Genomic DNA, 26,831 nt, shown 5'->3' on the forward strand with positions numbered 1-26,831 from the left:
TCCCTCCCTCCCCCCCTCTTCCCCCATCTCTCTCTGTCCCCGACTCCTTCCCCTGATCTCCCTCCCCCTCCTGATATTCAAGAATATGTGAATGCCACACTCCCACTGTTCCTCCGAGTCTGTCACCATCACCAACCCCAGCCCCCCGCTCTCTCCCTCCCCCCATCTCCCCATCGCTTACTGTCTCCTCCCCCCCCCAGCTCCTCTCCCTCCTGCTCTCTCACCCCTCGCTCCCCAACCCCCCCCCTCCTCCTCCCCCCCCAGCTCCTCTCCCTCCTGCTCTCTCACCCCTCGCTCCCCAACCCCCCCTCCTCCTCCCCCCCCCCAGCTCCTCTCCCTCCTGCTCTCTCACCCCTCGCTCCCCAACCCCACCCCCACCCCCCCAAACAGCGAGCTCGGCACCTTCCAGAAAATTCTTCAAGCCACCAACCGCTAACACGATTTTGAACCAATCGGCGAACGCGTAAGCGGCCGTGAGATGATTGACAAGGGCTCTGACCATACAGCTGTCGAGTGATGATCGTCCAACCAATGATAGCGGGGGGACGGGATCGGGGCGGTGCTGCAATCAGATTAGGTTGTGCAGTGCGCGTGTGATTGACGTGCGGATCGACCATTCACAGAGGTGGATCCGGGCAGCGCAGCCAATGGGCGGGGCCGGCACGCCGGGGTTGGGTTGCGGGGGAGGGCGGTTAGGCGCGTGCGTGTGTCGGGGGTTTAGTTCGGCGGCGGTGGTCGGGCGTTCGGACGGTGCGATGTCTGCGATCAAAGCTTTAAACCCGAAAGCAGAGGTAGCCAGGGCCCAGGCCGCTCTGGCTGTCAATATAACTGCGGCTCGGGGGCTGCAGGATGTGCTGAGGACCAACCTGGGCCCGAAGGGCACCATGAAAATGTGAGAACCGGCGGCAAGGGGCTTGCGGCCTAGTGTGAGGGATGAGGCGGCGGTGGGGGAGGGGCCGGCGGTTTTCCCGGGGCCGGGTGGTGGGCGAGGGGCCGGCGGTTTTCCCGGGGCCGGGCGGCGGGCGAGGGGCCTGCGGTTTTCCCGGGCGGCGGGCGAGGGGCCGGCGGTTTTCCCGGGGCCGGGCGGCGGGCGAGGGGCCGGCGGTTTTCGGTTGAATTCTAAAGCGGCGCCATTGGGCGCTGTGAGTCAGCCTGACTCAGTTGTCTCCCCTCAGTGTTCTCGGCCGCATGTTCCAGACCCACATCAGGGGCCGGAGCGTGTAATCCAGGCGGACGCTCAGCGCAGGACCGTCAGAGGTGCGTCTTTCTGACCAGATATTATATCGAGGCCTGTCTGCCCACTGGGGTGGACCTAAAAGATGGCACGGTATTTGAAGCAGACTAGGGGAGTTCTCGTGTCCTGGCCAACACTTATCCCACAGATTACCAGGTAATTTTGTAGTTTGGGGACCTTGTTTATGCAAATTTGCTACCTAGTTTAGTAATAAAAAGAAGTGACTCATGTGGTTTGGGTTCTTCATTTTTTGACAATGTTAGTGTTCTAAGTCATAATTTTGTAGTGCCAATCTGAATCTAACAACAATCTTGATGTCTAAACAGACGCTAGTTTTTTTAAAAAAATGATACTCCTGTGTAAATGAGAATTGGCGATCTGAGGAGCAGTGCAGATGGTCATGGGGAAATTTGAAACAGTCCATGGGTTTCATTTTGAGGCAATTAACTTTATTTGTTTAAAAGTACACAGTTTATAATTAATGGGTTTGTTACTTGTGTACCTTCATAATGAAGCTTGATTGTGAAAATTTAACTACTGCACCAAGGGTGAAATAAATGATTGTTTGAATTTCCTTTCAGTTAATTTGGTCTAGTCTCTTTTTTTCCTCAGGCTTGTCTCTGGCGCTGGCGATATCAAGCTTACCAAAGATGGTAATGTGTTGCTGCATGAAATGGTACGTGTAGTATGGTCAACTGCTGTTCTCCTTACAACAAATCTTGTCATATCACAGTTTTAAAAGTAAATCAACCCTACATGTTTAAATAGTATTGTAGAATTAATTGGCAAACTAAGTTGAGTTTAAAGATGCATACTGGTTTAGTGACAGCTTTCTTGGTTGAATGCAATAAAAACTGTAGAGCCCTTTTGTTCACTGTCAAGTAGGTCCTAACTATTTACTCAGTGTAGGCTTTGGCTTTAACCCATCTTTTCTGAAGGTACTGAGATATGGTTCCATGGATGCTGACTGCCCATCCAATTGGCATTACAACGGATAACAATCTTGGATGCTTGGTATCCATATGTGTGCATTTTCCAGCAGGGTTTCAGAATGAGAGGCCAGGCCACCATCTGTCTTCCTGGTCTCTGGTTCACAGCCACACCACATGTTGCCATTATCCACTGATTCATTTCGGGAGCTGTATTATTCGAGCCATCTTGTAGTATGTTCAAGTATTATAACAATGCTTTCTTCAACTGAAAAACCATATTAACTTGTATTGAAGTACTTCATTTGACATATGTATGAGATCTGATTATCAAGGATTTGATAGGGTAGATAGGAAAAAAACGATTTTCCTCTGGTGGGGCAGTCTAGAACAAGGGGGCATAACCTTAAAATTAGAGCTAGGCTGTTCAGGGGTGATGCCAGGAAGCACTTTTCCACACAAAGGGGAGTGGAAATCTGGAAGATTCTTCCCTTCTTTCTGCCCCACCCCCAAAAATGCTTTGAGGCTAGGGGGAAAATTGAAAACTTCCAAACTGGGATTTTTGTTGGGCAAGGCTATTAAGGGTTATGGAACCAAGGTGGGTGGACAGAGTTAAGATGCAAATCAGCCATGATCTAGCTGAATGGCTTACTCTTGTTCCTATTTTCCTGGTTCTAATGAAAACTGATTTGATCTGCTTTATAGGATCAACTGAGTTAAGATAAATAATAAATGCACACAAGTCAGTGGGATTCACAGATGTACAAAAAAGTACTGTTTTAGAAGATAATTATTCTGTTACAGCAAATACAACACCCAACGGCCTCCTTAATAGCTAAAGTGGCTACAGCTCAGGATGACATGACCGGTGATGGTACCACTTCCAATGTGCTGATTATTGGCGAGCTGCTGAAACAAGCTGATCTCTACATTTCAGAGGTAATGAATACATAATTTGGTTAGGCTTTTGTAAGTTAACGTACAGATTACGCTTGAGATGCATATGATTTGCTTTTCAACAGAAATGAATCGGGAAGGCAAGAGAACATTTGTTTATGTAGAACGCCTAATGTAACAATGACTGGTTGGTTGTCTACAGTGACATTATGGAATGTTGGGCAACGATGGCAATCCCCGTTCATAGTGGTATGGAATAAAACGTGTAACTTGGGTGACCAAGCGATATTGTCATGCGTACCCATATTTCTTACTGTAGCGTTTAGGATCATGTGACAACACTCCCCGTTTGCGGCCAGAAATTCTAGTTGATGTAAACAAATATAGCTGTTAAGTGAATGCTGGGTCCTTCAGACGTCAATTAACCTGCTCCCTGGATCTTGTGTTCCTAGATTGGTTCTTTGTTATTCTGTCACTTCGAAGTACAATGTGCAGTAGGTATATCGTGTATTTATAATACTGCTGTAAGTTAGATGATATGTACTTTCTTGTGTTTAAAAACAATTTACTGCATTTTGTTTTATTTTTGAATAGTTTTTATAAAAGTTTTGTTGGAGATATAGAACTCTGGATACTCCAACAATTGCTCATTTCGACAGCTTGTGAAATGGCCACTTTTAGTTCGAGAGATTTGCACCATGACTAATGTAGCAGATGTAATTTTGTTCAGCAAAATACATTGAAAATTTAATACCATTTTTATTCAGGGTTTGCATCCCAGGATTGTGACTGAAGGGTTTGAAGCAGCTAAAAAGAAGGCCCTCGAGATTTTGGAGCAGGTGAAAATGACCAAAGAGATGGACAGAGAGACTCTCATCAATGTTGCCAGGACATCATTGCGTACAAAGGTGCACAGAGAATTGGCAGATGTCTTAACAGAGGTATTCATACATTTGCGATTTGCTGTTTTCCCCATACAGTTTTGTTAGATACTTAACAACATATGATCATCTAAACCTTAAAAATGTTGTTGTCTTCGTGCCAAACTTCCGTTTTGTTTTGAGTGCATTAGTTTGTTTAGTTACATTCTAGGACCATTTAATTTTAAAGTTTATTTTTGGCCTACACTTTTTATATGATCATTAATTTGGTGATCCCAGCCCTTTTAAAATATATTTCTCATCCCCAAGGGTTGTGGAATTGATGCTATATAACTGCATATGTGATTATTTAAGTATTTTAGCAATTTCAATGAAATGTTTTGGGAACAATAGAAAAACAAGCACCTGTGGGGGTGGGGATGGGAGAGGTGGTGAGGATGCCCTCTTGTACCAGCTCTAGTTTATATTTGTCATGTTAAATTAGATTTCTGGATGCTTTTGTACCCAGCTCCAAATTCACTTGCAAATGTGAAGTTGTATTGGATCTCCTCTCGGGGACTCCAGTGCAACTTTACATTTTGCAGTAACGCTGGATATTCAAAATGATTGAAATTCCTTTTAAACAGCAATAGTACTCATTTCAGTTCTGTCTTAACGCACATTGGCACCAAGTAGGTAAGTAATCAGGTTTTAGTTGACCAGTGCATGACCGAATTCTGCATTAGCTCATCTGTAGTTAAAGCAGTCAGACATCATGCTAGAGTATCTTCACTTTCTTGATTCAAATTGGTGCTCTGTCCTGTCACAGCAATATTCAAAAGGTGAACACAAGTTTTTGTAGATATGAACATTGCAAATCTATAATGTATTAAAACTTTTCTATTTCAAATTGCATTGTCTACATTTCTAATGGAAACTGACCATATAAACTTCAGTTAATTATATTCCCCCTCCCATAGAGGTGCCACAGCATGTAATACAAAGGCATGTTTCTGTAATAAATGTGGATCTCGGAATTATAATGGTATATAAATATGGAGATGGAATGTATTTCTTTAAGATGGGGATTGAACTGTGTTTGCATGCCCTGGTCCAATTATCCCCTGGCCTTTAACTGAATGCCACAAGAGGCTGATTAGTGTATCTCGTTTGATTCTGGCAAGAATTCATCAGTTAAGTAATCCAATGTACTGTTGCAATGCAACAACTTTGGGACTGTTTCTATCATGGTTACATTTTAATTTGAGTGTAAAGATTTCCTGTTGCAAAAAATAATTGGTTGAGAAATGGATATCCAACTGTGCATAGTGTTTGATCATTCTTTTTAGGCTGTAGTCGATGCTGTGCTGGCAGTGAAGAAACCAAATGAACCCATTGATCTCTTCATGGTTGAGATTATGGAGATGAAGCACAAAACTGAGAGTGACACAACGTAAGTAACTAGCCAATGAAAATTGACTGCAATGGATGTGGCAGAATTATGTCAACTTTTTAGTTCATAGTTAGACACCAACTTATACTCCGACTCGTCTTATAATTGACAGCAAAATTTTTAAACAGGAAAGTTTACCCGTAAGTATTAAATGTAGAGTAGGTTTGTTACATGCAAAGGGAATCTTTGGAGCTCATTGTTTTTAGGTGGAATGCTTTTCTGACTTGGGTCCATGCATTTTGAATCCGCTATTCTAGGCAAAGTCCCTACTTTTCCATGGCTGTGGAATTGCCTTGGCCCTCCCCGATGCTCGTCTGTAATAAATATATATTTTTTAAATCATGGGTTTAAAAAAGGGGGGGAAATAGTGATCATGCTGCGGAGGAATGGTTCTCTTCTGTTAGCGGGCTGCTTGGTGTGAATTTTAAGAGGGTTGGGAGAAGGCCAAGTACACTATTCCTGCAGAAACAGCATCATTGCTTTGGAATACTCCAGTGTGAGTTGTAGATCGCATGCTGGGTTTTTACTTTTTTGGCTTTAGCTTCATTTTATGTTTAATACCAGGGATTGTTCAGACTTTTGAGCAGGTTTGAGTTAGTAATAGGTTAGTTAATTAATGTCATGTATGAAAAGTTCCTGGAATGCACATTCCAAAAGGTGATCACCTCACTGGCTGAGAGTTAGTGGCAAAAAATAGTGGATGACCATCCATCAGGATAGGCGGGAGGGTCGGGCAAGCAGCCGCCTCCTGAATGCTCAGTACTGAATACCTATGACAACGGTAACAATTTGGAGAGAGGAGCTGCCATGTGCAAGGTCATGGCCAAGGAGGGCGAAGTGAATTGCAGAAGCACAGAAGGAATGGGGAATTTGATAGTCGGTGAACTGGCAGGATTTCTAGCTGCAACGGCATTTTTGAATGGTGTCCAGGATAAGATGGTGTATGCAAAAGATTTTGATTGAGGGGGGGGTGGGGGGAGAGAAGAGAGCAGCTAGAGTTGTGGCTCACAGTGGAACTAATGATCTAAGAACAGAATTACAGTGCTGCTGGAGTTTTAGGAATTAAGCCTGGTGCCATGCGCTAATTAGTATGGGACTAGTAAGATGTGGGAGTTAAATGTGTAGCTGGAGAGGTGGTGTAGGAGGGAAGGGTTTAGATTCTTGGGATGTTGCTACCAGTTCTGGTGAGTACAGGATGGACAAACTTCAACTGAACCTGGCTGGAGCCAATGTCTTGCTGCGTGTTATTGCTTTAAACTAATGTGGGGAGGGGAAAAACAAGATAAAGCAAGCAAATGGGATAACATGTAGGAAATGTGAGATGGGAATAGTGAGGGCTTTTAAAACTGTAATTTGGTGAGAATGGGAATTCAGTGGTGAGTAGGAGAGAAACTGGGGAGGTAGTGGGTAAATAGTACAAAAATTGTGTTAAATCAAACTGAAATTTAAACAGTTTTCAACTAGTACTTGTCAGCTGTAAGGTCACTGGCTAGGTGTTAATTGGATACTGTGCGGCAGGGGGCTGACCGACCAGTTGGAACTGGTTTGTGTCAGAAGGGTGTCTAAGGTGAGAGCACAGCAGAGTGAGCTGGGAATGGAGTGAGGCTTCTTAAACAGGAATTTGGTGAGCTGGGGGAGGGAGGAGGTGTTAAATAAATGAAACCGGATTGTATTCAGATTAATGCATATGAATAAAGCTGAGGCATAGGAGAGAAAATAATGCAATCTGTGTGTATTGTAGGCTACCAAACAATGGAGATGAGGAAGAGGTAGACAATTCAGAGGGGTATGCAAGAACATCAGGGCAATAGCGGGTGATTTTAACTATCCCAAACTAGACTGGAATAAAAGTAATGCATGTGATCAAAATGGGGAATACTTTTTAGAATAAATTCAGAACTGCTTCCTAGATCAGTGTTTCTAGTCCAACATTTATATAAATACCCCAAGGCACGTCAGATGTAAACAAAAATGCTGAGCCAAGGGAGGAAATACTAGTGGTGATGGGTCAGAGGTGGGTTTTAAGTAGGGTCTTAAAGAAGGTGGAAGGATTTAGGGAAAAATATTACTTGATTTAGTTCTTGGAAATGAAATGGGGCAAATAACTGGCAAGAGTAGAATTTGGAAATAGCTATTGTTAGGTTTGATTATAAAAATAGAAAAGATGATAAGGGTGCTGTAAATTAACACTGCATAGGTCAGTGGGTTGAGAGGGATTTTGCTCAAATTAATTCATAGAATCATAGGTTACAGCACGGAAGGAGAGCATTCGGCCCATCGTGTCTGTGCCAGCTCTGAGAAATCCAGCTAGCCCCACTCCCCCGCCCTATCCCCGTAGCCCTGCAAAGTTTTTCCTTTCAAGTACTTATCCAATTCCCTTTTGAAGGCCATGATTGAATCTGGTTCTTGACCCTTCCACCAATGGGAACGGTTTCTCTCTATCTACGCTGTCTAGACCCATCATGATTTTGAATACTTCTATCAGATTTCCTCGCAACCTTCTCTGCTCTAAGGAGAACAACCCCCAGCTTCTCCAGGCTTTCCACGTAACTAAAGTCCCTCCCTCATCCCTGGAATCATTCAAGTAAATCTCTTCTGCACACTCTCTAAGGCCTTCACATCTTTCCTAAAGTGCAGTGCCCAGAACTGGACACAATACTCCAGTTGTGGCTGAACCAGTGTTTTATAAAGGTTCATCATGACTTCCATACTTCTGCACTCTCTTCCTCTATTTATAAAGCCTAGTATCCTGTATGCTTTTTTAACTGCTTTCTCAACCTGCCCTGCCACCTTCAATGATTTGTGCATATAAACCCACAGATCTGTTCCTGTACAACTTTGAGTTGTGCCCTCTAATTTATATTGCCTCTCCTTGTTCTTCCTACCAAAATGTATCATTTCGCATTTTTCCGCATTAAACTTCATCTGCCACGTGTCCGCCCATGCCACCAGAATGTCTGTATCCTGTTGCAGTCTATCGCTATCCTCCTCACTGTTCACTACCCTTCCAAGTTTTGTGTCATCTGCAAATTTTGAAATTTTGCCCTGTACTCCCAAGTCCAAGTCATTAAAATATATCAAGAAAAGCAGTGGTCCCAGCACCGACCCCTGGGGAACACCACCGTACACCTCCCGAAAAACAACCGTTCACCACGCTCTGTTTCCTGTCGTTTAGCCAATTCTGTAACCATGTTGCTATTGTCCCCTTTATTCCATGGGCCACAGTCTTGATGATAAGCCTACTGTGTGGCACATTATCAAACGCCTTTTGAAAGTCTATATACACCACATCAACTGCATTGACCTCATCCACCCTCTGTTACCTCATTTTAAAAAAAACTCTACCAAGTTAGTTAGACATGATTTGCCATTAACAAATCCGTGCTAGCTTTCTATGGACACTCATCCAAGTGACTTTTTGTTTTGTCTGTCTGTCCCGTCCGTGATTATCGCTCCTAACAGTTTTCCCCACCACTAAACGGACTGGCCTACAGTGGCTGGGTTTATCGTTGTTACACCCTTGTTCACAAAAGGGTACAACGTTTGCAATTCTCCAGTCCTCTGGCACCACCTCCGTATCTACGGATGTTTGGAAGATAATGGCCAGTACCTCCGCAATTTCCACCCTTATTTCCTGCAGCAACCTAGGCTACATCCCATCTGGACCGGGTGACTTATCTACTTTAAGTACAACTAGCCTTTATAGTACCTCTTCTTTCTCAATGTTTAGCCCATCCAGTACCTCAACTACATCTTCCTTTACTGAGACTGTGGCAGCATCTTCTTCCTTGGTAAAGACAGATGCAAAGTACTCATTTAGTACCTTGGCCATCCCCTCTACCTCCACGAGTAGATCTCCTTTATGGTCCCTAATCGGCCCCATCCCTCCTCTTACTACCCATTCACTGTTTACATGTCTGTAGAAGACTTTTGGTTTCCCTTTTATGTTGGCCGCCAGTCTATTCTCATACTGCCTCTTTGCCCCTCTTATTTCCTTTTTCACTTCCCCTCTGAACTTTCTATATTCTGCCTGGTTCTTGTATTATCAACCTGACATCTGTCATATGCCCCTTTTTTCTGTTTCATCTTACTCACTATCTCTTTTGTCATCGGGGAGCTCCGGCTTTAGTTGACTTACCTTTCTGCTTTGTCGGAATGTGCCTAGACTGTACCTGAACCATCTTCTCTTTGAAGGCCGCCCATTGTTCAACTACAGTTTTGCTTGCCAGTCTTTGATACCAATTTACCTGGGTCAGAACTGTTATATTGGCAGATACTCAGTTAGAGAATTGCACACAAATGAACTGTCCGAATAGTCGCTTTTCCAGTGAGGGTCTGTAATGCAGTAACTACTACAATGACCTCAGCCTTTTGGGCTGAATACTGAAGGGGACATTTAATTAGTATTTCCTGATCGGCAGAGGGTGACTGCGGATCTTGTTGAGGGATGCAGCAGGCTGCTCCAGTGTGATACTTGTCTTGGTTCACGGTATTACAACCATCAAAATAAACCCTGGTCAACCCCAGTATAGGTACAGTTCCTATGGGACTGGTTAAAGTAATCTCCTTTACTTTACACGTATGTGGTTCCTCTTCATATTGCAACATAGTTCTGGGAATGTCAGACCTTGATGATCTTATCCCCTAACTCGGCGGCCCACCTTCCCCATTGGGTTGGTGAGACACCTGTCACCTGACCCTTCACTAGTAATACCACTGGGTTATGTGGTGTATGGAGAACAATCTGATTAAATCCAACTAATTATTCAGTGTGTTTAATGAGCAAATGCACTCCCAAAATTTGCTTTGTGCATTGGTCGAAAGATCGTTCCACCAGAGTAAGGGTGCGGGAAAAGTATCCCACTGGATTACATTTACTGTGCACACCCTGCATCGTCACTGCAGAGATTCATTGTTTTGACACTGCTACTTCTACGATAAAGGGCTTTGATGGGTCCGGACTACGCAGAGCAGGGGCCTGTGTAAGCGCCTTTCTAAAGGACTGATGTGCCTCGGAATCCCATTCTGTCAATGCATCGTCCTTACCGGGATTACCCTGTAAATGCTGATATTTCGCCAAACCCTTCTATAAATTCCCTGCAGAATCCAGCAATTCCCAAAAAGGACCGCAATGCAGTTACCATGTGGGGCCATAGCAGATCGGCTGTAAGCTAAATCTTAGTGGGGTCAGGAGTCTTGTTGCTGCCTCACTTTTTACCCCTAGAAATTCATCAGTTTTGCGTGTTAATGCCACCTTTTTTGTGGCACTTTTTTTTGTGGCACCTCCTATCAGCGGCGGGAGGTCCTGCTTGGCCTCGTACCATGCCAGTAGGGAGGCTTGAATGTCCTGGTGTATGTCGGGCCAAGGTTGGGTGGCAGTCAAGTCAATTGCATATTGTCGAAGCGAATGGCCACAGGCATCACTAACCTTATTTACTAATAACCAAACCCCAGAACGTGGGATCATTTTCATTAAGGGCAGCCTGTGGGTTGTCTCCCCTATTACAATTATACACCTCTAAGAAGGTCCTGTGGTAATGAGTTGGGTGTTTATCTTTTAGCTTATGATCTGTTATCTTCCCCATGTCGGCCACTACATGATAGCCCATTGCTTCAAAAACTGAAAAACTCTGACCGCATTTGTATGTCATAATCTGGCCGATGCGGACTGACCATTAATCGATCCGGTAAGGTGACACTTGGCTAAGGCCCCCTAAATCAACCGGCATGCATCCTTATTGTCAAGGCATGGTACTGTTGCAGTGCCTGTAGCTTATTAGGCATCTGGGTCAGATCTCCTATGCCCTCATACTTGGGTACATGCAAATTTTTTTTTTAATGGACTAAAAAATAAAATGCAGTCTCTGTTAATTGATAAATTTTTTTTTCATCGTTATTCCCTTTGAATAATGATTATAACTGGAACTTTTTATTTTACAGCCTGGTGAGAGGACTAGTGTTGGATCACGGTGCTCGTCACCCAGATATGAAGAAAAGAGTAGAAGATGCATACATTCTTACCTGCAACGTTTCACTGGAGTATGAAAAGACGTACGTGCAGTCAGGCATTTCAATTCCTCAAGTTAAGCTGAATTAAAACCATAAGTTTTGAGGGTGTGGTAGATATTTCGCTGACAGCAACCTGCATCAGATTTGAGGGAAATTGAGTCTCCTTGTGTTGGTGGAATGCCATAATAGACTTTTTTAAAATGAAGTGTATTGTAGCAAAGAATTGGACCACTGCACTGTACCTTGTGTGGTGGGATGTAAATTTGATTTCACTTTGCTCCACTGATTTTGTACTTGGTTGTGTTACAGTGGCAGAATGTAGAGGATATTCTGGTGAGAAATGTAAATTGTTTACCTTGTGGTAAAAGGAAGCTTGCAATAAAAGACCAGCTGTCCACTGTTCTAAAGTTTTTTTTTAATGTGATTTTTAAAAATAGATTTTAATGAAACACAATTTCCCAATGATTGTAACTTGACTGTAATTCTGTCTAATGTTAATCAAAATGATGCCTGATCTAGATTGCTAAATTAAAGCTGATGCTATACTGAATATCAAACAAATTTACTGGCTTAATACAGCTTTTAACTGTTAGCATTTTACCTGGTAAATGTAAAAATGAGCCAATTTTATTTGTCCTCAGAGAAGTAAACTCAGGATTCTTCTACAAAAGTGCCGATGAAAGGGAAAAATTTGTACAAGCTGAGAGAAAGTTCATTGAAGACAGAGTTAATAAAATTATAGCACTGAAGAGAAAAGTTTGTGGCGAGTCTAATAAAGGATTTGTAGTTATTAACCAAAAGGTGAGTACTTTGGTTGCATAATTTCATTATGCTTTATTCTCTTACCAATCTGCCCCCTGCTCTCCACCCACCCCACCTTGCTCATGAAGGTGTTGACTCCTCACTGAAGTACAGTTCTGTCAGCACTGGCCACTTTCTCATTACCTTGCCCCAAGTAGCCATTATTTCATATGAGCCATGACTGCGATATCAGCAAATTATTTGACAGTCTTCCCATGTGCTCACAGATACATATTTTTAGCAGGAGTCTCTGGATAGCAGTTGTAGAATCCTGTTTTTTAAGCCCCTTTTCACATGCCCCCAAACAAAAAAAAATTGGGCACTTTCCACTCTTGCTCTGGCTGAGATTTTTAAAAAAATACTTATTAGCTCTAATGACCAGACCTAATGTCTGAATCTCCAACCCACAACATTCTCCATCGGTTTATCAACATTAACTTGTCTCTAATTTAAACATTTTATTAAATTTGGTTACAAATATCTTCCACCCTTTCATAAAAGTCAACTCTCACCTGTAAAATTGCTACTGCGATGACTTGTAGTTTCATTAATCTGTCTTTCCAGTTTTAACAATGAAGTAGTGTTTATACATGTGCATTTTGCTGCTGAGCTTCCTACTTTCAGTTGAACCATGGCAGCGCACTTTATTTGCTACAGCTGCTGTCCCTACCTGCACATTTTTATTCCCACTCGTTTATGACTTCAAGTTAATGTTTCAATTAAAATGTTACTGCGGATTTACTCTCCCCAGCCTGCTCATCAGTTGTTTTTTACATATGTAACTTTATTTTTGCTAAATTTGTTAAATTTGACACAAGCAGCTTTTGATTTTGATTTGGCAGGGTGTTGATCCATTATCATTGGATGCGTTTGCAAAAGAAGGCATTGTGGCACTGAGAAGAGCAAAACGAAGAAACATGGAGAGGTTAGTTCTGTTACATGTGATGCTCTGCAAGCATCTATTAAACCAGTTGTCTGTAGAGCTGTCCTCCTGTGGCAGAGAGTAAGCAGGGTGCCTTTAGAATGAAGTTTGGAACTAACTCAGCAATACCCGATCCAAGCAAGTCCACAGTGTTCCACGCCGCTGTGATTGACCAGCCGGTCTGGTTCACGATTGGATACTAGTGGCACGGTGGGGCTCTGATTCTTCCCAGTTGATTCCAAATAACACTGCAAGCCAATGCCCTAAAGAGTAGGGTAGTTGTAGCTGGATAAATTGTGGTTTGCTGGTGGCTCATGTAGTTTTTGCCTGTTAGCATGAAGTAGTGGTAATTCATTCTTTTTAACTTTCCTGTGCAGAAAGTCTAATGTTTGATATTTGTACATTTTGTTGCAGAAACAATAATCATGTACAATCCTCTTCTAATCACACATGCTCCCAGCAATGCTAGCATTTGTATGCCTCACTATAATCTTTGCCTCATCTCCAATCAGTATAATACAAGTGTAGGAAAAGAGTTACTTACTGTGGAAATAAATAAATAAGTATGGTATGTTCCTACAGTCTTTAACGTGGTCATGGATTTCTGTACATGTCAAATGCCTAGCTGAGCCAAAAGAGTCATTGAGGCAGCTGAAATGGCAATTGTCAGTTTGGCTATCAGAAGGTATCTAGGTGATCGTTTGTGAGCCTTATCTTGGTTCTTTCGTGTGCTTGGTGGCTTACATTTCTGGCCAATGGAATTTTATGAAGATTTTTTATTGATTTTTGTCCATTTTCTGAAGTCAGCAGCAGAATGGGGGTTTAGAATTGTTCTACCTTGAACCTTTCTCCCATATATTCCAAACTCTTAGGTGGTTTATAAGAGGCATAATTAGCCTTTTAAACTTGTGAAAGAACTGCTGTAACTTGTGATTTTAGTTTCAAGTCTTCCATGCCCTGAAATTCCCTCCCTAAACCCCTCTGCCTCTCCACCTCCCTCTCCTCTTCTGACCATCCTTAGAACCCACCTCTGACCAAGTACTTAGTCACTCCAAATATCATCTTGTGTCTTATGTCTCTTGTGAAGTGCCTTGAGGCATTTGTCTGTTAAAAGGAGCTACATAAATGCAAATTGTACAGCAAGTATGGAAACATTGGGTGCATGAATTTTTTTGGAGACGTAAGTTAATCTTCAGTTTGACTTTAGGGGTCAGCCTGAACCTTATGGGGCAGTGATATTTTACAATGTGTACCTAAAATTAATAGCAAGTAGTTGGGTTCTGTATGTCATTGCACTAATTACTTTTAATATTTCAGGTTGACACTTGCTTGTGGAGGCATTGCTATGAATTCTGTGGAGGACCTGACTCTAGAGTGCTTGGGACACGCTGGACTTGTATATGAGCACACATTGGTAGGTGTTGCTATTCACTGAGGATTTTTTCACGAAGTAGTAAAATAAAGTAACAATCTTGTAATTGGTTTATACTGTGGCACAGTACGTGATCCCATATACTTTAACTGTGTATTGAGACTTGGCTGTTAATTTATTTCATAGTGTAAAATATAGGTCTCAACTGGAGGCTGTGTGCTATCCTCCAGTGAGAAAATTGAATGCAATTGCAAACAAGCCTTCGGTACCAGGTGTCAGTCTTAGCTCAGTAGCAGCGCTTTCACCTCCGAGTCAGGTTGTGGGTTCCAACCTGCTCCAGAGGCTTGAGCACATGCTCTAGGCTGACGCATAAGTGTAGTATGAGGGAGTGCTGTATTGTCAGATGTGCCATCTTTCAGATGAGATGTTAAACTGAGGCACTGTTTACTTCCTCAGGTGGATGTAAAACAATTTGTGGCACTATTCAGAGTAGGAGAGCTGTGTGTTGTGTTGGGATTATCTTCAAGAGAAACTTTCTTGAAACCCATTTTTCATCTCTTAATGTCGTAAAGAATGTGATGGATCTACTTTTCTTGAATACAGGGTGAAGAGAAGTTCACCTTCGTTGAGCAATGTGATAATCCTCGGTCCGTGACGCTGCTTCTCAAGGGTCCAAACAAGCACACTTTAACACAAATCAAAGATGCTGTACGTGATGGTCTGCGTGCAGTGAAGAATGCAATTGAGGATGGCAAGTGACTAATTTAAATAATTGAAGGCTACTCAGTAATTTAGATACTGAACGGGGTACGATTCCTGCTGCTGAGTTCAGATCCCGTTCTTGATGTGGAGAAGTGTGAACTGAGCTTCTCCACAGGAAGGGTAAACCTGAAGGAGAGTCTTGCACTCCTAGCTGGCAGCAGAAAGCAGCATTGGCAGGGATTGGGAGTAGATTAACCACCCTCTTGGCTTCAATAAGAACATGGCCCAGAGACAGTTGTACTCTGCCCTCAAATACTACATTATGTTATAATAAAATGGAGCTTTTGTAATGGAATGTGATTGCGATACTTTTCCCCCCACTTCCATAGCATCCCTGTTTAATTGTTGACAGTGCTGGTTTTATTGCCATTGCAAGTTCTAAAAATGTATTGACAATACTGTAAAACTAAATTATCGATTGCCTGAGTATAATTTACTGTCTGTAATAAATCAAGGCATATGTGTTCCATGATTTATGCAGATTTATTTCTCTCCCTGCCTTCTGGAGGTTGTGACTTGTGTTAAGATAGGGTGCCACTGGCAGCCCTCCATTACCTTACCCCAACTGGCTATTCTTCATGCATAAGCTTAGAAAATGTTAAGTTAGAGCTAGAACCCTTCACTGCTTTTCTTTTTCATGCTCTCTTTGCCCATTGACAAGGTTATTGCCCCAGCTGAGATCAACTCACTTGACGTCTGTGGCTTTAGTAACATATTGTAGAGCAAAGTGCCCACTGAGGCATTTGGGGAGCCAATTCTTGTGTTCAACAGCTTGTCCTCCAGTATTAAAGCTTCAAATCAGATGAAATAGTAAAATCAGTGTTTGTTGCTTTTCATAGGTTGTGTAGTGGCAGGTGCAGGTGCTTTTGAAGTTGCTGTAGCAGATGGTTTGATCAAACACAAGGCCAGTGTAAAGGGCAGGGCACAATTGGGAGTGCAAGCGTTTGCAGATGCTCTGTTGATTATTCCAAAGGTAAGTAACTCCTTTTCCTACACTTGCCTTATGCCTCAACATATTCTTTGCCTCATCTCCAAACTGCAGTATTGCTGGGAGCATTTGCGATTAGAAGAGAGGATTTTATATGATTGCATGCTTTCTGCTTTAAGTCTGAATTGTCCTTCCTAGTCCTAACCTAACAAAACAACTGTTTTCCTACACATTGCTGTGAAAAGGTTTGTAGTTTGCAATCCTGTCTAAATACCATGTATGAGAGTACACGAGGAACAAGGAGACAATGTAAAATAAGACTTTAGTTATACTTATGCTTCTTTGCAATTTTTCCCACTTTCAAACAAAATGTTCATTTTTAGCTGTGTAGCATATGTACAAGGTAGAGCCATACCAGCACTGTTCGGGTCACTACATTTGCAGAGCAAATAATTAACAACTATTTGTTTCAGGTACTTGCACAAAACTCTGGATATGATCCTCAAGAGACTCTTGTAAAAATTCAGACAGAATATTCTGAATCTGGTCAACTTGCTGGTGTAGACTTGAACACTGGTAAGTTAGTACATGAAGTACTAGTATAATACACTCTTTAAAGTGAATTGTAAAACGAGTTACTTGATTTGAGATTCACAGCGCTAAGATCTGTTGAAACTAGCTGTGGTCTTAGTATAGATTAAATTCCCACTTTGTTACTAGAAAAAGTGCGGCAATCTTTACTCTCGATGGATTGATTTTCTGTGCACTAGTATCTACCTCGGACTCAACATTTTATGTTTCACAGGTGAACCGATGCTAGCAGGAGAAACTGGGGTTTGGGACAACTATAATGTCAAGAAACAGCTTCTGCATTCGTGGTAAGTGAACGGAATTTGGCTGAAAATAGTGACACCACTATTCCCGGCCAGAATGGAGATGATTGGGTAATTCCCCCGTCAATCTCGCCTGGAGACTGCACTGCTGTAAGTGACTGGGATTGATTTTACACACAGAATCTGTGTAACTATCCTCCACTCACTGCAATTTACTGGAGAAATCGCCCTGCTTTTATCGGGAGAAGTTGCTGTAGTTAGTCATGAGTTCTGTTTCCTCTAATTCGAAACTTTTTAAATAGATTCTGCAGGCTGTTTGCTGCACTGTTTAAATAGACTGTTTGCTGAGTAAATAGTGCATACTGTGGGGCAAACAAAGTCTATCAGGACTCCTGGGACCTAGGCAACTCAAATAAGCATCTCGGGTAGATTATTGTTTGAGCTGTTGAGCAGTCTGTCGTCTTTATTGTTTTCGGCATCATTCAGTAGCACCAAAGTGAAGATGGGAATTCATTTGGGGCTTCTCACGGTGTTGGATGATTAAGAGGAAGGAGAGTTCATGAGACAATGGGGCATTTTGCCTCCGCCCATCAATACACTGGGATTTGGGTTTATAGAGTCCCTGGGCATGTTGGAGGGGACATGTCTTCAGATCTGCACACAGGAGAGACTGTCGAGGGCCCTACCGTTTGCTGCAGACATTTCACACTGCTAGCTCGTTTCTTGGAAGTGGTTACTACAGCATGAAGTTTTTACACCAAATCCTTCCAAGGCACCATAGGAGATATGTGCTGCATCAGTGCATGTATGTGTTTGCAAACTGCAATACCATCATCACTTGGAAATAAGGCATTAGCTGGATAGGGCACAGCCTAGACTGACATGTATCCCATGAGTGTAGGACATAATAGATGGCACCCATATGGACATCAGGGCTCCTTGCATCAATCCTGTGGATTAAATGAATAGATGGGGATTGAACTCAGTTGATGTTCAGTTGCTATTTGGCAAGACATTCTGCGCACTTGGCATTGTGCAGCAGGCCACAGTGTCTTTTTGAAGGAATAAAAAACACCGAGACACCAAGGCTAACTGGCTTGACCTGGAAATCTGGAGTTGTTCAGTCTTCATATTCACCTTAAGAAAAGTCCAACTTTGGCGTGCTATTGTGTGCAAAGATTATATACAGTGCTTTAAATGGTACCCTCCAGAAGATTTGGGAGCTCCCAACTTAGGTTAGTGCCATTCATGACTGACCTTGTAGGAAACGTTTGCAGAAGTGAGAAGCGCATTTACCTTTGCAGCCAGGTACAAGGGCACTTGTTGACTGCATTGACTTGGTTGGTGACCTCCCTTCATTCAGCCCCAGCCCTCTTTAGTGCACCTCCTGCAGTAGGACTTTGAACTCTTCAATGGGAGTGGTATTGCCCACGTCTTCACTGAGCAGTTAGTCCACTTTTCCACAACCACCACAATAGCATCTTCAATAGCAATGTGCAGCCCTTTAAGAGCTGCTGCATTACTGGCTTTTATGCCACCCAGCCAAGTATGTTGCAGACAAAGCCCTCTATCCAAGTTTCATGTGCCAGTAGTTTTATTCAGATTAGGGGGAGGGACGCCTCTTGCAACATTTGCAACTGCTGGAGTAATGTCCAATTCTGGGCACCACACTTTAGGAAGGGTGTGAAGGCCTTAGAGTGCAGAAAAGATTTGGCAGAATGGTTCCAGGGATGAAGGACTTCAGTTATGTGGATAGACTGGAGAAGCTGGGGTTGTTTTCCTTAGAGCAGAGAAGGTTAAGAGGAGATTTGATCGAAGTGTGCAAAATCACAAAGGGTTTAGATAAAGTAAATAGACCAACTTCGCATTGGCGGAAGGGTCAAGAACCAGAGGACACAGATTTAAGGTGATTGGCAAAAGAACCAAAGTCGACATGAGGAAAAACTTTTATTAAGTGAATAGTTATGGTCTGGAATGTGCTGCTTGAAAGGGTGGTGGAGGCAGATTCATTCGTGGCTTTTAAAGAATTGGATATATACTTGGAAGGGAAATATTTGCAGGGCTGTGGGGAAGGAATGGGGGGATGGGACTAGTTAGATTGCTGTTACAAAGAACTGGCATGGGCTATTCTGTAACCATTCTATGAGCCCATCCAATGAAGTGAGCCTGCAGCATAGGTAGCTCAGCCTCGTTTCTTCTGTTGTCACAAAATTAGGGATTTTTGGAAACTTTGTTTGCTGCTGAAACATTTGAAGCAAATTTTAAATTTATAGGTAGCAAATATTAGCAACTTTTTTGGGATTAGTTCTAGTCACTAGATGGTACAAACGTGTGATCAAACGATGCAATCACTGACATTGGGAGTGCAGCTTTAGTGTAATACCTAAATCTTCATTTGCGATTGGAAATTTTGCAAATATAGCTTTGAACTCTGCTCTAGAGTGGACTTTGTATCAATCCAAAGTACATAAAGCTCACCCTCTTGCTCTGCACTTCATACTGTGGGCTTTCAAATGCGGACTTGTAGCCAAGTCCTATAGCCCATGAACTATCCCAGCAAGAGGCTGAGTTATTAAAAGGTGTATACTTGATGTAAAAGAAATGTTTATCTTTCTAAAGTGACTCTTGTGTAGCTACTTAACATGATTTTTAATAAAAATTGATTAGAAATTAATTTGGAATGTCTTAAATTGTTTCTTGTAAAACTGAATCTTTTTTGTTTTTCAGTACTGTAATTGCCAGCAATATTCTCCTTGTTGATGAAATCATGCGAGCTGGAATGTCTTCCCTGAAAGGTTAAATGAAGATGGGATTCCTTTATGGGTCAACAACTTTTGTTCCTTCAAGTCCAGCGTATCACTATAATGCAGCCTACTGACTGAAGTTGCTTCAGAAATAAAAGTGTAACTAATGTTGAAGCTTTTCCATTCTATGGCTGCAAGAATATGCAGAGGCAATGTGCATTTTCACTAAGTCTTTTAAGCCATTAACAGTAACATGCAGTATAAGCATTCATGTTTCATGGTTATTTATGAAGAATAATTTTTGTATTCTGCGTTCAACTAGTTTGGTTTCCCAATCTTTGTATCCAAGTGCTCAATAAACTTGGTTCTTTTGCAAATGAAATTTATGCATCTTGTTGTGCTATTTAATATAGAACTCTACTTGCAAGCTACTATTCTGTGGGTTTCCTTTCCCATCTCCTGATGGCATTTTTTGTGCAGTTCTATGATGGTCCTCTGCTATTGGCCAGTATTCATGTGAATGCCTTGACAGAGTACTACAGGATATCAATCTGTGGAGGACATAACATCCTTATCTAGTGTTCACCTAAGCAATTTCAGGAGGAGTTGTGTCGCCATCTTTTCCCTTTGTTAGCCCAGTGGTGGTGTGATAAATTATATTGCTGAGATCAGCTAATTACCATTTAGGTTGTCTGTATAATTGGTGCATTTTCCCTCCTTGATCTTTGCAGCCTTTGACATGGTTGCCTTTGTTACCCAGCTTGGTTTGATCTCAGTAATGCCAAAAAAGTACAACTCAAATATTTGCTACCTATAGATTTAAAATTTGCTTCAAATGTTTCAGCAGCAAACAAAGTTTCCAAAAATCCCTAATTTTGTGACAACAGGAGAAACGAGGCAGAGCTACCTATGCTGCAGGCTCACTTCATTGGATGGGTTCATAATTCATAGAATGGTTACAGCATAGGAGGAGGCCATTCAGCCCATGCCAGTTCTTTGTAAAAGCAATCCAGCTAGTCCCATTCCTTCCCCATAGTCCTGCAAATATTTTCCCTTCCAAGTATTTATCCAATTCTTTTTTGAATCTGCCTCCACCACCCTTTCAAGCAGCACATTCTAGATCATAACTCTTCACTGCATAAAGTTTTCCTCATGTCGACTTTGGTTCTTTTGCCAATCACCTTTAAATCTGTGTCCTCTGGTTCTTGACCATTCTACCAATGTGAAGTTGGTCTATTTACTTTATCTAATTGTAAACAATTTTACAACACCAAGTTATAGTCCAGAGGACTGGACTATAACTTGGTGTTGTAAAATTGTTTACAATTGTCAACCCCAGTCCATCACCGGCATCTCCACATCATGACTACTTTATCTAAACCCTTTGTGATTTTTGGACACTTCGATCAAATCTCTTAAACCTTCTCTGTTGTCTAGTTCCATTCACACCTATGCAGTTGTAGCCAGAGCATTTCTACAAATGGCTGCTCTACCCACCTGTACTTCGGGGTCAATCTTTCTTTGGCCCTTTTCTCTTCCTTGACGACATAGGGTCAGCCTCCAAGTGTATGCTGATGACACCCAGCTTGACCTCTCAACCCCACTGCTTCGCTTTTAACACTGGCTCATGTCTTAGTAAAAAGGCTGATTTTTTTTTTAAGTGACTACAACAATGGGGAGGCAGAAGGTGGGGGTGCAAAGGCTGAGCACAGGGTGTGGGGAAGGGAGAATGTGATCTAAGTTGAAGGGGGGGCTGGGGGAAAGAGGATGAACGGGGTCCACCCCCACCCTGGCTGTTAGCATGAATGGCAGTGAGTTGATTTCTCGGAAAGTGCGGCAAGTGACTCCATTAGACACTGTCACTACTCACTTTGTAACGTAAAAGGTGTCCCCACCCCCCAACTCTCTACCCAATAAATCTGAACAATCTGTAACCCCCTTACTGTCCCATCAGTCACCGCTGCTCTCTCCCAATGTTCAGTTTGACGGAGTGATTAGTGACAATGGATACTTCCGGTCTTCAATCGACCAGTAACGTCATCCTGAGTGTGTGCCAGGCCAGCCGATGACATCACTCTTGGCGCGTGCTTAAAAAGCTACGGCTCCACCAGTGACCTCCCCCTCATCCCTGCTTGAATTAAATGCGCCCTTACTAAACCAGCCTTGTAGCTCAGATTGTGTAAAATAGTCAATGCTGTGGACTTGTCAAATTCATCCTCAGAGAAATGGCTATCCACTTTCACTTTTTTTCCCCTCTACTCTCCTTAACCCCCCCCCTTTCTCTCTCCCCCTTAACTCTCCCACTCCCCCCACTTTCTCTCCTCCCCTCTCCTTAGCTCCTCTCTCTCCCCCCTCTTCCTCCCCCCTCACCCCACTCTCTTTTCCCCCCCCTCTTCCCCCCCCCCTCTCTTCCCCCCCCCTCTCCCTTCCTCCTCTCCTTGAAGTTATTACGTCAGTCACTTAGCAACAACCGGCGCGCCTGCGCATGAAGGAGCGCGGGAGCGGCGGGGACTTTCGGAGCGGCCTGTCCGCGGAGATCGCCTGCTGGAGGATCAGTGAAGGAGCTGGGGGCCTGGGCCTGGACCTGGGGTGGGGGCAATCCGCATCTCTATTCCCAAGGACGATGAGTGGGCCGCGTTGCTCAGTGTTCCTGCTGTGTCTCCTGGGCAGATGTGTGGAGGTTTCCGAAGGTCTGTACGGGGGGGTGGAGAGGCGGTGCCTGCGCCTATTATTGGTGATGGGGGCGGCCCGGCGGGCGGGCGGGGTGTGTGGGGCGGGCGGCCCGGCGGGTGGGGGGTGTGTGGGGCGGGCGGGGGGTGTGTGTGGCGGGCGGCCCGGCGGGCGGGGGGTGTGGGGCGGGCGGCCCGGCGGGTGTGAGGTGTGGGGCGGGCGGGCGGGGGGTGTGTGGCGGGCGGCCCGGCGGGCGGGGGGTGTGAGGTGTGGGGCGGGCGGCCCGGCGGGCGGGGGGTGTGAGGTGTGGGGCGGGCGGGGGGTGTGAGGTGTGGGGCGGGCGGCCCGGCGGGCGGGGGGTGTGAGGTGTGGGGCGGGCGGGGGGTGTGAGGTGTGGGGCGGGCGGCCCGGCGGGCGGGGGGTGTGAGGTGTGGGGCGGGCGGGTGGGGTGTGTGTGGCGGGCGGCCCGGCGGGCGGGGGGTGTGGGGCGGGCGGCCCGGCGGGCGGGGGGTGTGGGGCGGGCGGCCCGGCGGGCGGGGTGTGGGGCGTGTGTGGCGGGCGGGGTGTGGGGGGTGTGTGGCGGGCGGCCCGGCGGGCGGGGGGTGTGGGGCGGGCGGCCCGGCGGGCGGGGTGTGGGGGGTGTGGGGCGGGCGGCCCGGCGGGTGGGGTGTGTGGCGGGCGGCCCGGCGGGCGGGGGGTGTGGGGCGGGCGGCCCGGCGGGTTCCTCCTAGTCCAGTATCATCTACATTTTGACTCATTTTCTTTGAGTTACTGAATCCAACTTATTGATGTAAATTAATGACCCCCCTCATGCCCTGTCCAATGAATACTTGTTTCCTACCCTTCAGCCGGTCTCTTATCCATTCCCAATCTTCACAGCTTTGAGTTTAACTCAGCCTTTCATGACAACTTGGTCGGAAGAGATTTGGAGTTCCACACACCATGTTGTCGGGCTTCCCACACTCGATTTGGGTTGCCATTTCCCGAGGGAAGTGGGGGAGATTGCTGAGTCAGGCCTTTCTCCATCTTAAGCCATGTTGAGTGCTACTATTGTTCAAATAATTCCTCAGATTTATTCCTGACAATCGATTCCATTATTTTATACAAAATTAAAGTAATAAGTCAGTTTTGTCACCCTTTTTGAATGTGGACACAAAATTTGCCTGTTTCCAATTTTCTGGTACATCTTCAGTGTCTGGTGACTCCCTCAATGATTATTAATGCCTCACAAATTTCCTCCCTCATCTCTATTAGGACACTGGGCTACATAACATCAATCCCTGGGGATTTATTTGTTTTAAGCCCTTTTAAGCTTGCCTAGCACTTCTATCTCATTTATATCAGTCATTTATTTTGGCTTCGTTAACTCTAGCTGGGGAGGACATGTTACTGAGTTGGGCTGAATGGCCTGTTTCTGTGCTGTGCACAGCACAATTGGCTATAAAATGTATCAGTGGATTGATATCATCTGCCTGACCACACCATGGATGCACATTATACTGGCTCCACCAGTAGGACTTGCAGAGCTGCTGCAGCATCTATTTGCCATTCTGCAACCCATTTATAAGAGGCAGCGAATCCTGAATATATGAGCCTGTATTCTAACACCCAAGCTTCAGGTAACACCTTGAAGCAGCTGATCCCAAATCGGAGTTTCCTCATCAGCTCTATATGGTGGAAGGGCCTACATAGAACAGTTTATGATATGCCAATTATCAGTCTAAGTCCAGTGCCATGTACTATCTCATCACCATGGGGTGGGCTTTAGCAAAGAGACATTCCCCACATGAAGCTGACTTCTCGAGATATTGCATGATATGTCAGTATACATTAGAGTCTCTCCTTGCCAACCATTTCCCCTTTATTGCCACAAATCCACCTCACAATTGCTACAAATCCACCTCACAGTTTGGTCCTTGATTTCACACATGTGCCAAATAAAGCTCTTCATTAAATGCCCAGGAGTTCTGAACCATGAAAAAGAACTTTTTCGACACATCTCGTATGCCATGAGCTTAACCCAAATTGGATCTTAGCTGTCATTGCAGGGAGACCAAAGTACTCTACCTCTTGATGCTGGTGTCCACCAGGGCGCCCAACCACCAATGTGAATCAACAATTGGAACTAACGGTCCTTATATCTCACAATCAATATTTTCAAGATCCCCTCTTGTGCATACCCACAATACTGTATCTGGGGGCACCCACTCGCTATCACACTGGGCAGCCTATTGTTCAAGGTGGTGAATGGAATGCACTAGATTTCCAGGTTGATCAGCAATGGACACAGATTTCATCTGCAAAGAGAAGAGCTATAGTTCTTTCAAAAGTTCCCAGAACTGACAGTCTGGTTCCCCCCCCCCCCACTGTGAGGCCATATAACGCATCAAATTTATAATCAAAAAGCTATTTTAATGCATACAGCCACACAATGGGAGACATCAAAAATAGATGATCTTTTAAAACCAAAATGAGTCTCATTCCAAAACACTGATGCTTGGTAGGTCTGGAGCCTCTTACCTCTGTCCTTTGTTGTCTGTTAATGTTCTTGATCTCCCTGTCTCCTCTCGAAAGCCCACATTTCATCTGTTGCTAAAGCTGGCTTCCTCTTTCATACCAAACAGTTTTCTCATCAACAATTCCTAACTCTTTCGAGCACTACCTGCAAAACTGAGCAAGCTCTTCCTACCTCTCTCACACTTCTGGACAGGGTATAAGAAAAAGCCTGTCTGATTAGTAATCTCTCTCCCACAACCATTTTTTGAGTGTGTGTCTTTCTCTTATACTACTGTAAACTTTCCTTTCTTGTTCCTCCCAAACTCCAAACATGCTGTCTCCAAATTCTTCTCACTGCATCCTTATTGTGTTGATATCGAGACTTGTCACACAATCTCCTACTCTTACTCATATTCTTTCTGAGAACCTCAAAACTTTCCCAGGAATGGCTCACCTCCCTTAATCTTCCCTTCTCCATACTATCTATAGGTTTTTAAAACCCAATTATGATGTCTCTTTGTCACTACTTTGTGATTTACTGTGTTCTTTTGTGGTTGGGTTGAAATGAAGTGTTTTTTCTCGGTCAGATTATTCATTGAATTTTGTATTGCTGACCACAATACATGTAGTTCGGCACTGTTGACATTTTCAAGCTGGGTAGAATTTACATTAGTCTGGCTAATATTTGCACCTCAGGGCAAGGCAGAGACTTGTGTTGTTCTGGAAGTCCTTGGTATACATCAGCTTAACTGCTTGCATTATATCTGGACAAAGACCTACCTTACAGATATTTCAAAGTATTTGAATCAAGGCATTCCATTCGAGTCCAAACATTATGTGGCAGTGGCTTTGATTGACATCAGTGCCCAAGATGAAATGGATAAGGTCTGTTAGGAGCGCAGGGTTAATGACACTTTGTCACATTGACAGACATCCCTGTGGCCTGGAGCTTCTGATTTTGGGCTTATGAACTAGATCAGGCTCTGTGGTGGAATCTTTCCATGTAACAAGTGAGTGACTGAACGATCAATGTTATGTTGAGATGTAGCACAGGAGAAACATCATTGTTGTTTTGATATTTTCAGGCGAATAGTAAAGTCTGAGTTACTGAGTTCTGTTGGATTACCACCCGAGCATCCGTCTGATCGTATGTTTATTCAATGTGCCTACTGAAAACGAGGTCACGTGACAGTGCGTAATATATTCCCGTAAGCCAGAGGATTCTCTGTTCATTGCCTTGGTCTCTCCAATTTATCTAGATCTTGGGCAGTTAAAGGCACACTCTGGTTCGTAAGAGAGGCGAGGTCCACTTACTAGAGCAGAGTAGAATATCCAGCATTAAACTCAACATGCAACAGCGCTGCCCTGCATTTTTATCCATTAGGCATTGTCTGTTTTATTATCTTCCTTATTATTGTTCTTACTGCTTCCATTTTTAATAACTTTTTAAATAACTTGTGAATGTGTTGACCTTTTAGGCAAAGTTGTGGTGACGCTGCCCGGTGGGATGTTTCACATGGGCACCAGCGAGGCTGATGCCAGAGATGGAGAAGCTCCTATCAGAGAAGTGACTGTGAAACCATTTGCAATCAATCAGCATCCAGTTACCAACTCAGAATTTAGGTTAGACAAATATCATGGTTTGCTTTTAAAACTCTTTGCTTTAAATAATTTCTAGATAATTAATTATTGGTGTCTATTGTAGCTGCTCATTGGAAGCAAAATCCCCAAAACAAATTCTGTAGCCGAAGTACATAATTATAAAACATTGAAAAGAGAGAGGGACTCCTTACACAGTCCTAAACCACATGACTTTGTGAATGCTACATGCCTCACAGTAAATCAGACCCAGTTATTGTCAATATTCAGAGCTTTCCACTGGGGGCTTCCTGCAAAATCTCTAACATTATCATAACAATTA

The 26,831-nt window shown here is 43.8% G+C and overlaps 2 protein-coding genes and 1 non-coding gene across 7 annotated transcripts in view; all 3 read left to right on the forward strand.

Moving 5' to 3' along the window:
* The first annotated feature begins 685 nt into the window (after positions 1-685).
* Positions 686-20,130, forward strand: LOC137310392 (T-complex protein 1 subunit zeta). Of its 2 annotated transcripts, none has more exons than XM_067978223.1 (14): positions 686-892; positions 1,847-1,910; positions 2,968-3,102; positions 3,828-4,001; positions 5,270-5,373; positions 11,314-11,424; positions 12,024-12,183; positions 13,026-13,108; positions 14,423-14,519; positions 15,081-15,228; positions 16,079-16,212; positions 16,641-16,743; positions 16,973-17,045; positions 19,728-20,130. In XM_067978223.1, exons 1-14 carry the CDS (start codon positions 756-758, stop codon positions 19,798-19,800), a joined length of 1,596 nt encoding a protein of 531 aa, XP_067834324.1. In that variant the 5' UTR covers positions 686-755; the 3' UTR covers positions 19,801-20,130. The 2 variants fall into 2 exon arrangements, with proteins under 2 accessions (XP_067834324.1, XP_067834325.1); XM_067978224.1 differs by lacking the exon at positions 686-892 and adding an exon at positions 1,172-1,390.
* LOC137310396 (small nucleolar RNA SNORA15) lies at positions 4,645-4,774 on the forward strand. Its single transcript, XR_010960065.1, has one exon. It is a non-coding gene; the product is annotated as a small nucleolar RNA SNORA15 (small nucleolar RNA).
* Positions 20,131-22,211: 2,081 nt separating the features above from the next.
* Positions 22,212-26,831, forward strand: part of sumf2 (sulfatase modifying factor 2) — a 79,767-nt gene continuing 75,147 nt past the window's right edge. For all 4 annotated transcript variants that reach the window (XM_067978219.1, XM_067978221.1, XM_067978220.1 and 1 more), the window contains exons 1-2: positions 22,212-22,434; positions 26,389-26,533. In XM_067978219.1, coding sequence (XP_067834320.1) covers positions 22,230-22,434; positions 26,389-26,533 — 350 coding nt within the window. In that variant the 5' untranslated portion in view covers positions 22,212-22,229. The remainder of the gene's footprint in view (positions 22,435-26,388; positions 26,534-26,831) is intronic.

The sequence above is a fragment of the Heptranchias perlo genome, unplaced genomic scaffold, assembly GCF_035084215.1.
Source record: "Heptranchias perlo isolate sHepPer1 unplaced genomic scaffold, sHepPer1.hap1 HAP1_SCAFFOLD_251, whole genome shotgun sequence".
NCBI lineage: Eukaryota > Metazoa > Chordata > Chondrichthyes > Hexanchiformes > Hexanchidae > Heptranchias > Heptranchias perlo.